The sequence below is a fragment of the Leptonychotes weddellii genome, chromosome 2 (assembly GCF_054177405.1).
Source record: "Leptonychotes weddellii isolate Sample4059 chromosome 2, ASM5417740v2, whole genome shotgun sequence".
Classification (NCBI taxonomy): domain Eukaryota; kingdom Metazoa; phylum Chordata; class Mammalia; order Carnivora; family Phocidae; genus Leptonychotes; species Leptonychotes weddellii.
In genome coordinates, this window is record NC_138370.1 from 92,303,879 (window position 1) to 92,320,432 (window position 16,554).

The window sequence follows — 16,554 nt, forward strand, 5'->3', positions numbered from 1 at the left end:
GCTCGGCAGGAGGCCTGCTTCTCCCTCTGCCTCTCTCTCTCTCTGTCTCTCATGAATAAATAAATAAAATCTTTAAAAAAATAAAATAAAATAAAAAGAGAGGGAGAGGGACGCCTGGGTGGCTCAGTCGGTTAAGCACCTGCCTTCGGCTCAGGTCATGATCCCAGGGTCCTGGGATCAAGTCCCACAGTGGGCACTTTGCTCAGTGGGGAGCCTGCTTCTCCCTCTGCCTGCAGCTTCCTCTGCTTGTGCACTCTCTCTCTCTCTGACAAATAAATAAATAAAATCTTTAAAAAGAGAGAGAGAGGGAGAGTAGATTTCTGAAAGAGTGAGGATTGCTTCTGAGTGGAAGGAGATGAACAAGAAGGGAGGCAGACTATCAAAGGCAAACTTCAAAAGCTTCATACATTCACCCTGGGTCAGCCCTATTCATCTTCATTTGTACATTGACAAATAGTGTGCCCAAAAGTTCATGGAATCCTGAGTCATTTCATCCAGGGTGGCCACACAGACTTACTGTAGTGAGACCTGAAGTTATTAAGGTTGGACCAAGTGTTAAGGCAAACATACTCAATTTTGGCCCTTTCCTTGTGTTATCTGGGTAGGCCATTTAAATTTTCCATGACGCGATTTTATCCACTTGGACAATATAGAGGTAACCTCTTTTGATTCCCACCTTGAGATCTTGTAAGATAAATAAGAATTTATGAATTCCTGTATATATTAAAAAAACTGTACAAGACAGTTAAAAGAACAAAAACTATCACCCTTATGTATTCAATTTGAAATTTTGAAAGTATAAGACTGTATCAATATATGTACATAGTCATGCATTATTAATTATGTATATTTAGGGAAAGGGTTAGTCTTATATTAAACTACCTGAATATCTGAGTGGATTAAAATTTATGTAATGTACTTTGAAATTAGATAAATAATGCACTAATTTAATATTTCCCAAAGTTCCTTGATGGTTATAATCTCCAATTTGAAGCTATAAGAATCATTGTTAAAATTACAGTTTCCTAGGTTCCATTTTTTATAATCTAATTCAGAATTCCCGGAGCATGGGTCTGAAAAGTTATTTTATAAGCATTCTGGCAATTCATCTCTTATGGGTAACTTGGAAACAATTGCTTTTGGCCGTTTTTATAACCAACTGGGGTCTATGATAAAATACACAAGCCTGGACCTTACCACATAAGACTAAATCAATAATTCTTCAAGTGGGCCCCAGAATTCACAATATTAACAGTCTCTTCTAGAAAATTTTGTGAACAATAAAGTTTGAAAGCCATTTCTTTAACATTTTGCAGTAGGGTAAGTTGGACTTGCTTTATTAAATACTGAGGAACTCATTATAAGAACATCAAGTGAATGTAAGTAATATTTATTAAAAGAATGAGTTATTGATTTTTCTTAAGTTATATATATTTATTCTCTTTAATATCTAATCAAGTAACTTAGTAAATTCTTCCTAAATAATGCAAGGGAACACATCAAAGCCGTTTATATTTTTTATGACATGTACTATTAAAGAAATAACTGAGATGTATTGTCCAAACATTAAATACATTTCATTTTACATTTATGTTCAAAAGTTAGTCAAACTTCCTCACAAATATTCAGATAAAAATAAACATATTTACAGCTACATGCTATTTCCTAAGCTTTACAACTTGATTTTTGTCTCTAATTGAGACATATTACTTCTACTTTATAAACAAGTTTTTCCAAAGTAAGTTTTCATTATATTTCATTTATTCATAATTTTGTATTTGTATTTTTCTTGTCTAACATTTCTTCTGACATTTTACGCTTTTCCTGTATTTCTATTCTTTATTTTTTTCTACATTTTTTCTTTAATTTTTTGTGGTTTAACACTTTTTATTTTAAACTTATTTCTGATTTTTATTTTAAAAATTAGACCTATTTTTGCACTCATTATTATTTGTGTCTTTTTTCCTCTACCATTGAAAGACCACAGAAATTTTCTTTCCCTGAATTTTGGAAATCAAAGAACATTTTTTTTATACTGAAGTAGACAGGCTTGGAACCTTTTAGGATTTGCTTTTTTAATCCATTTGTTTTATTTTGTTTTTACTTATAGAAATTGTCATTTTTACTCCCACATTAATCAAGATTACATGTTGGGAGAATATGACTAGACAACTTTATTTCTTTCAACAATGGAAAGGTCTGTCAAATTCTTCATAGAGTTAATTAACACCGGTGGAAAAATATTCATCTGTCCTCACTTCTTTGAGCTTATCTTACTAGGTAATCTATAAGATAAGATTATAAAACATCCATGATATAAATGTGCTGGTGAAATGTAACATCCTAGTCATATTGTTCTGATATCATTTAATGGTATGTTCCGTGAACCGTGTTTATCATTTTACCATCAGGAATATGTTACTAATAAAAATAAATGAAATTAATTCAATTGAATGCCTTCTACATATACAAAAAATATATCTAGCAATACAGAAAACATAAAAATAAGTAAGGTTTGATTGACCTGAAGGCACTTATAGACTAGAAGAAGTTAGATAAAAGGCGATGTAGTAAAGTGGAAAATAATGCAAGTCTTAAGAAAAATAATTTGGGAACTTACTTTGGGAGATGAGAAAAGGAAAAGGTTTGAGGCATCAGGACAGCTTCATACAAAAAGGGTGGCATTTGGACAGAGCTTTATTTTTTTTTTTAATTTATTTTATTTATTCATGAAAGACAGAGAGAGAGGCAGAGGGAGAAGGAGGCTCCCCGCTCCGCTAGTCCCATGCGGGACTAGATCCCAGGAGGCCAGGATCATGACCTCAGCGGAAGGCAGATGCATAACTGACTGAGCCACCCAGGCACCAGAGCTTTAAAGAATGGATGGGTTTGGGGAATGTGATGGGGAGCAGCTGGAGGCTAGCTAGGCAAAGGGAACAGAGTGAACAAAGGCATGGAGAAATGTAGGCAATGGGGATAGTCCTTCAGTTGCAGTTGAAGAATTGGCAGAAGGACAAGGTGATTTGGGGGAAATAGCAATGCATGTAGCTTAATTGGAAATGAGGAGGCACCAACAATACCTAGTTGGTTGGGAGAGAATGACATATTGAGTGCTCATTAACAGCATCTGTTGAGTTCCTACTGTGTGCCAGGGACTTAGCTGAGCACTTCGTATGCCTTATGCAATATAATCCTCACAATAATAGTGTGAAACAGGTGTTAAGCATTATCCCATTTACAGATAAAGGAAAGGATTAGAGAAGTGAAATGACCAACAAGGCTGTCATTAATTGAACAGACTCCCTGACCCCAAGGGTGAAGTGCATTTACTGCCTTTGGGGTGTTAGCATGATTTCAGAATATAAGGCAGAGTAGAGGAAGATAAAACTGAAGGGGGGGAACAGGTTAGCGGACCACAGGGTTTTAAAAGCCCAAGAAAAAGACAATGAGGGAGTTCCTAAAGTCGTGGCAAGTTGATTAAGGGAAAAATAGATTGTTTGATGTTTATTTGATTGTCCCTAAGAAAACATCAAAAGTGTGGGCCCACTCCCTCCGTATAAATTAAAATCCTTTACTGCATCTCTCACAGCATGCTCTAGAACTTATGAGCTGTAATTACACATTTGTTTGACTATTTAAAATCTCTCTCCCTTTCTAGGCATTGACATCCTAGAAAAGGACTATGCTTGTTACACTCAACACTGTATGCAACTACAATACGTACTTAGTGGATTTAAGGATGGACAGTGGAGAAGTAAATACAGAATAATGACTTCAAGAACTCAGAGCTAGAGAGTTGGAAGGGGGTTGGAGTGATAAGGAATACAGGGGAAGGGAGAAATGCTTTTAAAAAACTCTTTCAGATATGGAGGCCCAAGGATTGTGCATTGAATAAAATGAGAAAGCCAGAAAAAGGAACTAAGATAAAAAGATGCGTGATGTTTTCTATTTAAGGCTGTATTCCACAGGATTTACCAATATGCCCAACTAGTTCAATAGACTTTATTTTTACTCCAACTTCTTTTTAACATTTAGTTGGTTCTTTTTGAGAACTTTAAAAATATATTTCATACAACTGACTTAAACTAATTTATTTTTTTTCCTTTTTCTGTTTAATTCATAATATTTAAACAAAATTGGCCAAGATTACACTCAATGTAACTAACTGTAACCTTGGATAAACACTGATTATATAGTTACCAACCTTTTAGTTATTCTCTTTTCTTTTATTTAATTAAACTAAGTTGCAGGAGTCCTCTTAATCCTGGGGGAGTAAATAGTTTTACAAATTTTTAAAGCAAATGCTTAGCCACTGTGACTAATACTCAGAAGAATTGTCTAAATTTCTGACTCTTTATTCACCTTAACATACAGATAGCAGTAACCAAAAATAGTTTGAAATAAGTTTCTCATTTTCATCAGAATAAAGTAAGTCCCCTTTAAAAATTTATTTAAAAACAGGAAAATCATTCTAATCAATAAGCAAACTAAAAAACCCAAGGATATGAGAGTTCTGAATTACGCTACATATGTTGGTATAGGAATAATTGCAGTTGAAGGACTGGCAGAAAATTTACAGGACTAAGTATGACTCTAAGATTACTCTTCATGTGTTCTTATCCTGTCTACAAATAAGAAATTAACATAGAATAATTTCAAATACAGAAAATAGGGACATTTTGCCACAGTTGGAAAATTTTTCTTTATGAAATTGGCTATGTATTTCCTATCTGTCCTTGCCTTATTCATATCTCAACATTTGCAATCAACACCCTTTAAATTATACATTTCTCTTTAGTTTGTATAGTAAAAACCCAAGCCTTAAACTCAATGATTATGCTTTTAAAAAACGATAGGGAAGGAACCACAGTTAAATAAATACTAAATTGCAACTCAAACAAATGTTACCTTTCTATTCCTTACCAACAAATGCAAAACTTGCCTACATTCAACAACTCTGAAAAATTTCCCCCAAGGAAAAAAAGTGTAATAATCTGAAATCAAGAAATGTCTCACATGGAAATGAAAAATGACTTCAGTGCTGTGTGGTTAGAGAATTGCCTCTCAGCAACTTATAATGTGCTTAGGACTTAACTGCTTCATAATTTGGTGAACTTCAAAAAAAATAACAATAGTGATTATAATACCCGAAATATGAATAGCAAATAACAGTACCCATCAAAAACCCAAAAAGCAAGAAAGCCCATATTATTTTGTTTCACTCATGCATACACATTTGAAAGAGGCATCCCAAAGCTTCATATTTATTTTTCTAAAATCATGTTAATTTCTTATTTATTTCAGGCATTACTAGAGACTCAAAATTTACTGCGCACTCAGGTTGCAAATTTTACCTTCAACCTTGGATTTTCAGGGAAGTTTTACCACACAGGTAAGAAGGAGCTTTGTGTTCTCAGGCAGCTACATATAAATAGGAGCGAGGATTTTAAATGTTTCATAAGTAGGAGGAATAGAATATCCGGACTGATTATGGGAAAAACTCGGGTGCATTATATGAGTAGCCAAATCCAAAATCAATGAGCTTGTTTACTTTGGCAAATACTGTTAGAATCAAGGACAAAGAAGGAAGACAATTGACTTTTTCAACTCAGTAAAAAAAGAAACCATGATCATTGTTCTGTGACTATGCATCTTGTCTCTCAGCATAGTCCAAGTAGAAAGCAAAGTGATTGTGATGATGATGATGATGATGATGTTGATGATGGCAATGACATTCCAATAATAATAATAGTGGGCAGTGTTTTTAAAATGTCAGATACTCAAGGTGACAGACATTTTTGTATATATTATTCCTTTGGAAAACATCTGGTGATCAGAGAGGAATTTTATAGCCTCAAAGAAAATTAATAGAGGGTCATCTTGCTTAACTTACCTTCCCTTGCAGGATTTTTCCCTAAAAATATTACAATTTGGCCCAACATGCATTAAAGCAATCGTAATAAGGCTTGTATTTCTTTCCATCTCTATCCAGCCACAGTTGAACTTCTTTTCAGTGTCGGCTTCTCAACAAATTCTTAAAATGTGATTGGTGTTCATGCACTACTCTATGTTCTGATATTTCTCACCTCTTTACCCATCTTCACCTCCAAAATATGACTTTTATTTTATGGGTATCAGCATTCTAATGTCTGGCATTCGTATGGAGAAAAATATGTGCAGAGAAGTGACTATCTTATAATAATGACAAAAATAACACAAAATGATGTGTTAGAGCCTGTAGGCAATACCTAGTATCTGCTCCTATTTCTGCATTTGTGGTATAAACCAAATACTTTATGACTTTGCACTGTTGTTACTTCATAGTTTCTTAGTGAAAACATTCCATGGGATTCTCTGTGCATGCATGCATGTTATTGACATTTAAAATATCCCATGCAAAGGTAGTCTTTAATTATCATAAATGCAGTTCATTTACCCAAAGAAGCTTTTTAATGTTTAACCAAGGAGGCTCAGCATGGTTTATTAGAATATTGAAGCAGTGATGTCTTATTGGCTTTTCTTTAATGCCTTTTCCCTCCTGCTTTGAAACATGTAAATCTGTTTAAAATAATAGAAGGAAAATTAGTATTTAGACCATTTGATAAATCAAATGATTGCATATTTTAAAAGGACATTTTGCAGAAAGAGATTTGGGTCATCGTATCTGCACAGGCAAAGTAATTCCAGCTTACAATTTTGAAAATAGACATGGTTTTTTAAATCTTCTTCAAAAGCCCCCTCAAGAAATGAGTTCAGGCCTAAGAAGCTCTGACTCTGAAGTTATAAAGCAGATAACTAAAAGCTATATCTACTCACGCAGGGGAAAAAATTATGGGATTATCTGGAGTTCACACACAAACAATACTGTTTTGTCTTAAATAGCCATATAGTGCAAGTAAAGCCATTCTTTTGGTTGAAATATATCTGGATAACTGCCTCATCTCTTTTATTCTCTTTTCCTATTCAGAACTATTAAAGCTGCCAGACATTCACAGAGTTAATGTTGATAGCAGGTTATAACACTTCTCATTTCTTCTTTATGATCCTGAACTTGTACACAGTACACATCCACCAGGAAATGAACAACACACTAGTTGATATCACAGGGATAGTTGTTGGAGGAAGATACCAAAAAAAAAAAAAAAAAAATCATTTTAATTTTATTTTTAAGAAGACCTTATTGACTCTTTTGACTCTTTATGTTGGTACTAACCTAACAAAAATAATGGAAGAAACACTTTATTCTGTTATGCTGTGGTGATAGTTCACTTTAGAGATCAAGCAATGTATATAAATTTGTAAATCCCGGAAGCTGACTTTCCTTCACATAGGATGAGACTTCCACTGACTTGATACTTTAAGTGTAGAATCACTGAAAGGCATCCATACTGTATTTCAAAGGTGCAATCATATTATATTGAGTACTTACTAATTTACTCAAGAGATGTCAAGTTTTCTCCTAGAGTGGAGTTAACATTGGTGATGTCCACTCTAGGGAGGGCATACTTCTGTCTTGTCTAGTTACATTCTTATACGCAAGCTTAACTATATGGAACAAAGTTTGCAAATCAGGGAAGTGCTTTCCTTATACTTGCACTCCGCTGTGATATGTAACTATTAGAAGATGGCCTTGTCACAATGACTGTCTCAGCTCTCTCCCAGGATGTTCTGATTTCCCAATGCATGAGGATGCTGATTGATGAGCCTCATTGTTTTGAAGACATTTAATCACATATGCCCAGTGTAATAGTGATAGATTCTTCATTTCTTAGACTGCTCCACTTATTTGTATTTCCCGTGTATTCTTTCCTGTTTGGCTTCTCTGCCCTTCACATGCTAAAAACAATCTCACCCAAAAGGACATATCCCTAAGCTTTCCCTCGCAGTCAGCCACTCACAGGTGCCAAATTGAAAAAGGAAGGACATACTGTTGATTAAAAGGAAAAAAATAAAAGTATGGAGTTTGAAACAAAATGTTTTAGTCTGAAAATATGTAAAGCTTGATTAGAATTGCACAATGAAAACTCAGAGAATGAACACATTAGAGTGTTAAGATGTCTTCTAGGGGTAAAGTGTTACAAATACTATTTTTGTAGGGCATAATTTCTAGTGACAATCATTGCCACTCTTTGTAATTAATAATAAATTGAATATGACTCAATCAATTACTTCATGGATATTTACAAATTGTATTAATATTGTTTTTTCATGAGAGTTCATTTGACAAAATATAGGCCCTTTATATAAAACTATTAACTTTTAAACATGAAATTTTTTTTAAAAGTATTACATTCATTTACCTTTGTTTGCTTTTTGTTTTTTATTTTCTGTGGAAATTACCAGTTCAGAGTAGGTATTAGAAACAGACTGCTTTTGGGGCACCGCCTGGGTGGCTCAGTTGGTTAAGCGACTGCCTTCGGCTCAGGTCATGATCCCAGGGTCCTGGGATCGAGCCCCGCATCGGGCTCCCTGCTCAGTGGGAAGCCTGCTTCTCCCTCTCCCACTCCCCCTGCTTGTGTTCCCTCTCTCGCTGTGTGTGTGTCTCTCTCTCTCTGTCAATTAAACAAATAAATAAATAAAATCTTAAAAAAAAAAAAAGGAAAAGAAACAGACTGCTTTTGTTCAAATCCAGACTGACATTTACTAGGTTTGTGAACATAAACAGGTTACTTAAACTTTCCGTGCCTCAGTTTCTTCATCTCTAAATGAGAATCATATCTCCCTCATCTAGAACAATGCATAGCATGTTCTAAGTGCTATGTGTTTATTATTATTACTTTAAAAAGTATTTTTGTATAAGACTGATTTTATCAAAAAAGTAAACTGAATAACGCACATCACTTTATTTTCTAATTTTGAAATTGTAGGTTACATACATACATTTATTTATTTCTGTATTTATTTTTTTGCCTTTAAAGAGAGTTTGCACTGCAGTGGGGGGAACACAATCATTAATTGAAATAACACTGCTCTTATTCACATACAAAAGTAACATTCTTAGAAACAACTTTCATGTATGTGCCTTACAAGTTATTCAGTGAAACAACGCATAATAAACATATGTATACAATGGAAAGATAAACTATACTTATCGATACAAGTAACATTCTTAGAAATATGTTTCCCACGCGTCTTTGAAGGTTTTACATGCATTGCAATGTACTGAACACATTTTCTGAAGTTAATTTTTAAAAATTTTTAATTAAAGTATCATTGACATATGTATGATATTAGTTTCAGGTGTACAACATAGGGATTTGAAAACCATATCCAGGGGCACCTGGGTGGCTCAGTTGGTTAAGCATCCCACTCTTGATTTCCACTCAGGTCATGATCTCAGGGTGTGGGATCGAGCCCTGTGTTGGGCTCCACACTCAGCATGGGGTCTGCTTGTCCCTCTCCCTCTTCTCCTCTCCCTTGCTCATGAAAGAGAGAGACCTCTCTTTCAAATAAATAAATAAAATCTTCTTAAAAATTAGAAAAATTGATGGGCACCTGGGTGGCTCAGTTGGTTAAGTGACTGCCTTCGGCTCAGGTCATGATCCTGAAGTCCTGGAATTGAGTCCAGCATGGGGCTCCCTGCTGAGCAGGGTGTCTGCTTCTCCCTCTCACCTCTCCCCTCCCCCTCTCATGTGCTCTCTCTCTCCTTCTCTCTCTCTCAAATAAATAAATAAAATCTTTTTAAAAAATTAGAAAAAAAGAAAGTCATATGCATTACAATATGCTCACCATGGTAAGTGTAGTTTCCATCTGTCTCCAAAGTTATTACACTGTTATTAACTATATTCCCTATGCTATACTTTTCATCCTGGTGATCTATTTATTTTATAACTGGGAGATTATACCTCTTAATACCCTTCACCCTGTTTCACCCATCTCCCACTCTCCTCCCTTTAGCAACCACTAGTTTGTCCTCTCAATATATGAGTTTTTTTTCTCCTTTGTGTTATATTATTTGTTTTGTTTTTTAGATTTCACATTTAAGTGAAATCATAGGATTTTGTCTTTCTCTGACTTATTTCATTTAGCATCATACCTATCCATGTTGTCCCAAATGGTAAGATTTCATTCCTTTTTATAGCTGAGTAATATTCCATTGTGTATATATACCACATCTTTATCCATTCATCTATGGATGGACATGGGTTGCTTCCGTATCTTGGCTCTTATAAATAAGGCTGCAGTAAACATAGGTGTTCATATATCTTTTCCAATTAGTGTTTTTGTTTTCCTTGGGTAAATACCCAGAAGTGGAATTATTGGATTGGATGGTAATTCTATTTTTAGTTGTTGGAGGAACCTTCGAACTGTGTTCTCCAGTGGCTGCACCAGCTTACATTCCTGCCAACAGTGCACAAAGGTTCTCTTTACTCCACATTCTCGCCAACACTTCCTAGTTCTTTATATTTTGGGTACTGACCATTCTGACTAGTGTTAGGTGATGTCATTGTGGTTCTGATTTGTATTTTTCTCCTGATGATTAGTGATATGAGTATCTTTTCACATGTCTTTGGGCCATCTGTATGTCTTCTCTGGGAAAATGTTTATTCAATACCTCTGCCCATTTTAATTGGATTATTTGTGGATTTTTTTTTGATGTTGAGTTGTATGAATTCTTTATCAGATGTATCATTTGCAAATATCTTCTCCCTTTCAGTAGGTTGCCTTTTTGTTTTGTTGTTGGTTTCCTTTGCTGTGCAAAAGCATTTTAGTGTGATGTAGCCCCAATAATTTATTTTTGCTTTTGTTTTTCTTGACTGGAGAAACACATCCAGAAAATTATTGCTGAGGTTGATGTCCACAGATTACTGCCTATGTTTTCTTTTAAGAGTTTTATTGTTTCAGGTCTTATATTTAGATCTTTAGTCCTTTTTGAGTTTATTTGTGTGTATGGTGTCCAGTTTCATTCTTTTGCATATAGTTGTCTAATTTTTCCAACACCATTTATTGAAGAGACTATTTTCCCCCCTAGTATATTCTTCCTTCCTTTGTCATAGATTAATTGACCACATAAGTGTGGGTTTCTGTCTGGGCTCTCTATTCTGTTCTATTGATCTATGTAGCCTTTTATTGTGTTGTTCTATACTGTTTTGATTACAATAGCTTTGCAGTACAGTTTGAAATCTGGGAGTGTGGACCCCCAGTTTTGTTCTTCTTCCTCAAGATGGCTTTGGCTGTTTGTGATCTTTTGTGGTTTCATACAAATTTTAGGATTATTTGTTCTTGTTCTGTGAAAAATACTATTGATATTTTGATATGGATTGCACTGAACCTATAGATTGCTTGGATAGTTTGGATATTTTAATATTTGTTCTTCCAATTCATCAGCGTGGCATATCTTTCTTTCCACTTGTTTGGAATTTCTTCATCTCCTATTTCTTTCATCAATGTCTTATAGTCTTTAGAGTACTGTTGTTATACTTCCTTGGTTAGGTTTATTCCTAAGTATTTTATTATTTTTGGTGCAATTGTAAATGGGATTTTCTTAATTTCTCTTTCTGCTCTTTTGTTAGTAGTGCATAGAAATGCAACAGATTTCTGTATATTGATTTTTGAACTCTGCAGCTCTGTTGAATTTATCAGTTCTAGAACTAATAGGTAACCATAGGTAACTTTTAATCGATTTTCATCACCACACAGTTCTTTTATTTATTGTAATGTTTAAAATTAGTTTAGTGCATACCTACCTATATGGAACCATGCCAGATTCAATATACAAAGAAAATACAAACATCTTCTTACCATTCAAGAATTACAATATTTCATACATAATGAGCAAATATAAAGCAGACATTTGTACAAAAGCAATAATGCAGACACTGGAATTTTATAAATTGCATTTTAACATTGCCTTATGGGAATTAACCTCTAGCCCAGATCTTGCTAAAATTATCCTTATATTGGCAGACTTAAAGAACTTTTAGAAGGATGCTATTATTTCATAACAAGATCATCTACATGTGGTAACAAAAAAGTAAATTCTTCAATATTTTACTTCTGAATTTAAAAACTTCCTATTTATTGAGAATTTAGAGAGGTAAGAGGGAAAAACTATTAAGTTAGAACAAAAAATACTACATTTTTAATTAATAATGATGTAGATTTGGGGGCGCCTGGGTGGCTCTGTTGGTTAAGCGGCTGCCTTTGGCTCATGCCATAATCCTAGGGTCCTGAGATTGAGCCCACTGTTGGGCTCCCTGCTCAGCAGAGAGCCTGCTTCTCCCTCTTCCTCTGCCTGCCGCTCTGCCTGCTTGTGCTCTCTGTTAAATAAATAAATAAATAAATCTTTAAAAAAAATAATAATGATGTTGTAGATTTGAACCTAGATCAGATTAGACGTAAAAGGCTAAATATGAACACAAATTCTTTTAATGGATTGTAACTTGTGTTAAATATGGTGATGTATGAACTACAAATTATATCCTCACATATTAAATTAGGTATAGAAAAATATGTGTTAATAGTATAGAAAAATATGTGTTAATAGTATAGAAAAATATGTGTTTATAGTGATTTGAAAATTTAATATTTTCATTTAGTTGGATTTTAAAACATTTGAAATTCTGCATTGGTCCCTCAGCATGACTTGGTATCATATTTTTCTTTTTTTTTTTTTCTTGGTATCATATTTTTCATTAAGCTATTTCTAGTGTCACAAGCTTGCCTCACATGGCTTTGAATTATAAGACCTATATAAAGTAAGAGAAAGGCTGATGGGAAATTAATCTAGGAGGTGAAAAAATAGTTTTAAATATCACTCTCAACCTTGTGAGGAGTGTTTATAAATTAACTCAATCTCTAGTATAAAAATTATTAATATTTTATGATCAGTCATGTATCTATTTATATCAATAGTCTACAAATTTCATTTAAGTTGATTAATTGACCTCCTTCCTGGTCAAGTATGTGTTTTGTGATTCCTGCTACTTTCAATAACGATCAGTGAAGTTTAAAGTGAATGGAAGCATTTCTCAAACATTCTGTATTCAAAGCACAACAGAAGGGTGGGAGAACTGTCAATTCATTCATTGCATGTGGCACAAAGTAACTCTAATCTGTGCTTCAGTGGGCTAAATTATGGCCATAAGAAACATGGTCTAAACACTTCATGCTTAAAATCCATCTGAGGAAATGATAAACTTTTCTCTATTTGGATTTCAACGTTTGAAATTCTCTATATTAACAAAGTCAATGAATTGCAAGTCTGTCTTATAACAATTGTAGCTAAAGTTAACAAAAATTAAGGATTCTGTCTGCTCAACTGATTCATAAGACTTTATCACATTCAAAACTTCTATTTCTTTACCCTTTGTATAGTAGCAATTATTACAAGTAGTATGGTGCCAAAACTCTAATTAAACCTGATGGTCCTTACACCCTCTAAGAACTATGCATTATGAACTGTACCATAGAAATAATTCATATACATAAATACACACAAAAGTTTCCATGCACTTCGGCGGACATATGAAAGCTCTGAAGTTCACTGACATTATATTAATATGGATTGAATTAAATTATTCACCTACTCACTGCTCTGGGGAAGTGGCATAATACTGTGCAAGTTAAAGGAATCCAATCTCTGACTTCAAGAAATTAATAATCTAGGCAAGCAATGTTTTCAAGAATTTGTAAAAATATATAAATTTAGAACACTGTAAGTATAAACCTGTAGATATTATTTTTAAGAAGAAAGAGATCCTGATATTTATGAAGTGCTTGCTATCTGAAAGTCCTGATATTAAGTGCTTTAATAAATCAATCTCATTCACTTTTCACAAAGACCCAATGAGATAGGTATTTATATCCCCATTTTAAACCAGGAAACTGAGATTCAAAGAAGTTGACTTGTCCAGGATCACATAGTAAAGCAAATGGCAGAAGTAGAGACACTACTTTTGTATTTATTGATATCAAATATACACTTTAACCATTTCACAGCACTCTTTACTGCATGATCAGTGAAATCTTTATTATGAGACACATAAATGAAACATTTGGAGAGGATTCTTTAAAAAAAAAACTTTAATATTTATTTGCTTAGTATTAAATTAAGCAGCCATCTGTAAAACATATTATATTGTGGAAAAATAAACCAAATAAATACACCTCACTCTAAGACAGAATCTGTTATTTTACTTCACTTATTTAGTTAAGTATCTAGAGACCAAATAGGAATCAATTCTTATATTACTGATCCAGAACGTTTTAAAATTAGACTGCATATTGTAAAATTGTGCAAAAATTGTATGATTTCATACAGTGAAAATATTTGTTGGTATCTGCAATGAAGAGAATTCCCTGGGAATTAAGTTGTTATTTCGTTCTTTCTTTTTTTTTCACTTGTGGCATGACAAAGGGTTTTTACTATGCCTTGAACACAAATTTTCTTAAGAGAAGATGAGAACTTTAAAGTTCCCAAGCCAAGGTTCTATTGTGTTAATAACTTCATTGTTTAAGTTTTAAGAAATATTGGTATCAAAATAGGAAATGTGTATGTTCGTAATATTTATGTTAAAAATGTAAGGATACAAAAGTAATTATACAGTGTTAGCTCAACTTTTAAAAAAGCAGAAAAAGATTTAAAAGAAAATATCAAAATACCAAAATGTTAGCTCTAAATGATGATCTTTGTTTTTGTTTTGTTTTGTTTTGTTTTTGAGATTCATATATCACTAGTCTGTGCTTTTTTTTCACTTATTCAATAAGCATATATTATTTTTCTAATCAGAAAAAAATTAACAAACTTCATCACTTAAATCTTAAGCTCAATTTTAGACTCATATGCAAGAATATTTTTAAGAATAAAAAAAAATCATCTCTGATCAGGTTTCCCCTGTGCATTCAAGAGGAAAAGAATTATCAGCTAATAACTTTAAAACAAAAATAAATTTTCTCAAATGAAGTTTGTTTATTCATTTCTCACCATACGCTAGCAATCCTGAACAGTGTCAGTGACAAAATACCCCTAAGTTCTAAACTAAACAACTATCTGCACTCCAACTCATCACAACCCCCAGCCACATTGCCTTCGGTGTAATTTAGACTATGGTCATTTCTTTTTATTATTATTAAAACAATGCAAAATAGGATTTATGTATCAGTAGTAAGAAGAATAACAAAAATCTGACAAACATCATCTTTAAGCCAATACGAAATATTCATTCAAACCATTTTTAACCTCATGTTTTACAGGGACTGAAGAGGAAGATGAAGGAGATGACCTTTTGCTTAGGTCTGTGGATGAGTTCTGGTGGTTTCCTCATATGTGGAGCCATATGCAACCCCACCTCTTCCACAATGAGTCATCTTTAGTTGAACAGATGATTCTCAACAAGGAATTTGCACTGGTGAGCATATTTTATTGCAGTATTTTTCAAACTCCAAGTTGTAATGTATAAGTGGATTGCAAAATCAATTTACTGGGGTGAATACAACAGAAATAGAACAGACAATATCAGAAAGTGCCTCACACGTATTAGGGTACATATTCCTTTGTGTTATTTTGTTCCAGGCATGTGTGTGTATATGGATAGGGCCATGATATACTATAAAATGTATTTCAAAAAGTAGGTCATTGTCAGAAAGTTACCATCTTTTGTTTTATGGAAGAATTATTCTTGCACCTATGAGGAGGAAATCTAGTACTTTATCCACTGTATTCCTGATACATTATAATTACATCTCAAAAAGCATTTATTGTAAGGAGAAATGAATGGATGGGTGAACTGAATCATCGAGAACCAGTGGTTCTCAAACTGCAGCATGTATCCTTTTCACCTAAGAGACTTTTTAAAACACAGACTGCTGGGTCCAATTCTGAAGTTTCTGATTCCAAAGATTTTCAGAGAGGCCTGAGAACTTGCATTTCTAACAAATTATCAGATGGCCCATGGGCCAAATTTGGCCTGCTGCTTGCTTTTTCTTGTCCCTGAGCTAAGATATTTTTCATCTTGGGGTGGGTTTTGTTTGTTTGTCTTTTACATTTTTAAATGATTGGCTAACAGTCAAAGGCACAATAATACTTTGTGACATAGATGTTATATAAAATTCAAATTTTAATGAACATAAATACAATGTTGTTGGAACACTGCCACGCTTACCTTTATACCTCTATAGCTGCTTTTGCACTACAATAGAGGTGAATAGTTGCAAAAGAAACCGCATATGGCCCCCAAAGCCTAAAATATTTACCTTTACTGAAAAAGTTTGCCCACCCTGCTCTATATTAGGTAAACCATATATCCCTCTAACAATCTAAGGAAAAACATTTTTTTTCCCAGAAAAATACTCAGATGCCCGTTCTCACATCTTCACACAGAGGGAACAGATAGTCCAAGGGGTATGTGGATCACCCAAAGACCCTGGGCCTCAGTTAAACCTATCTTAAAATAAGCAGTTTTCATTTAAAATAAACGACGTGCATGGAACTGGAGGGTATCATGCTGAGCGAAATAAGTCAATCAGAGAAAGACATGTATCATATGACCTCACTGATATGAGGAATTCTTAATCTCAGGAAACAAACTGAGGGTTGCTGGAGTGGTGGGGGGT

General features: G+C 33.8%; 1 protein-coding gene across 1 annotated transcript in view; it reads left to right on the top strand.

Annotated features, from left to right (window-relative positions):
• Positions 1 to 16,554, top strand: part of LOC102745096 (N-deacetylase and N-sulfotransferase 4) — a 232,821-nt gene that overhangs the window by 98,917 nt on the left and 117,350 nt on the right. Inside the window, exons 2-3 of the mRNA XM_081813069.1 lie at positions 5,305 to 5,392; positions 15,196 to 15,350. Of these exons, the coding sequence (XP_081669195.1) occupies positions 5,305 to 5,392; positions 15,196 to 15,350 (243 nt within the window). The remainder of the gene's footprint in view (positions 1 to 5,304; positions 5,393 to 15,195; positions 15,351 to 16,554) is intronic.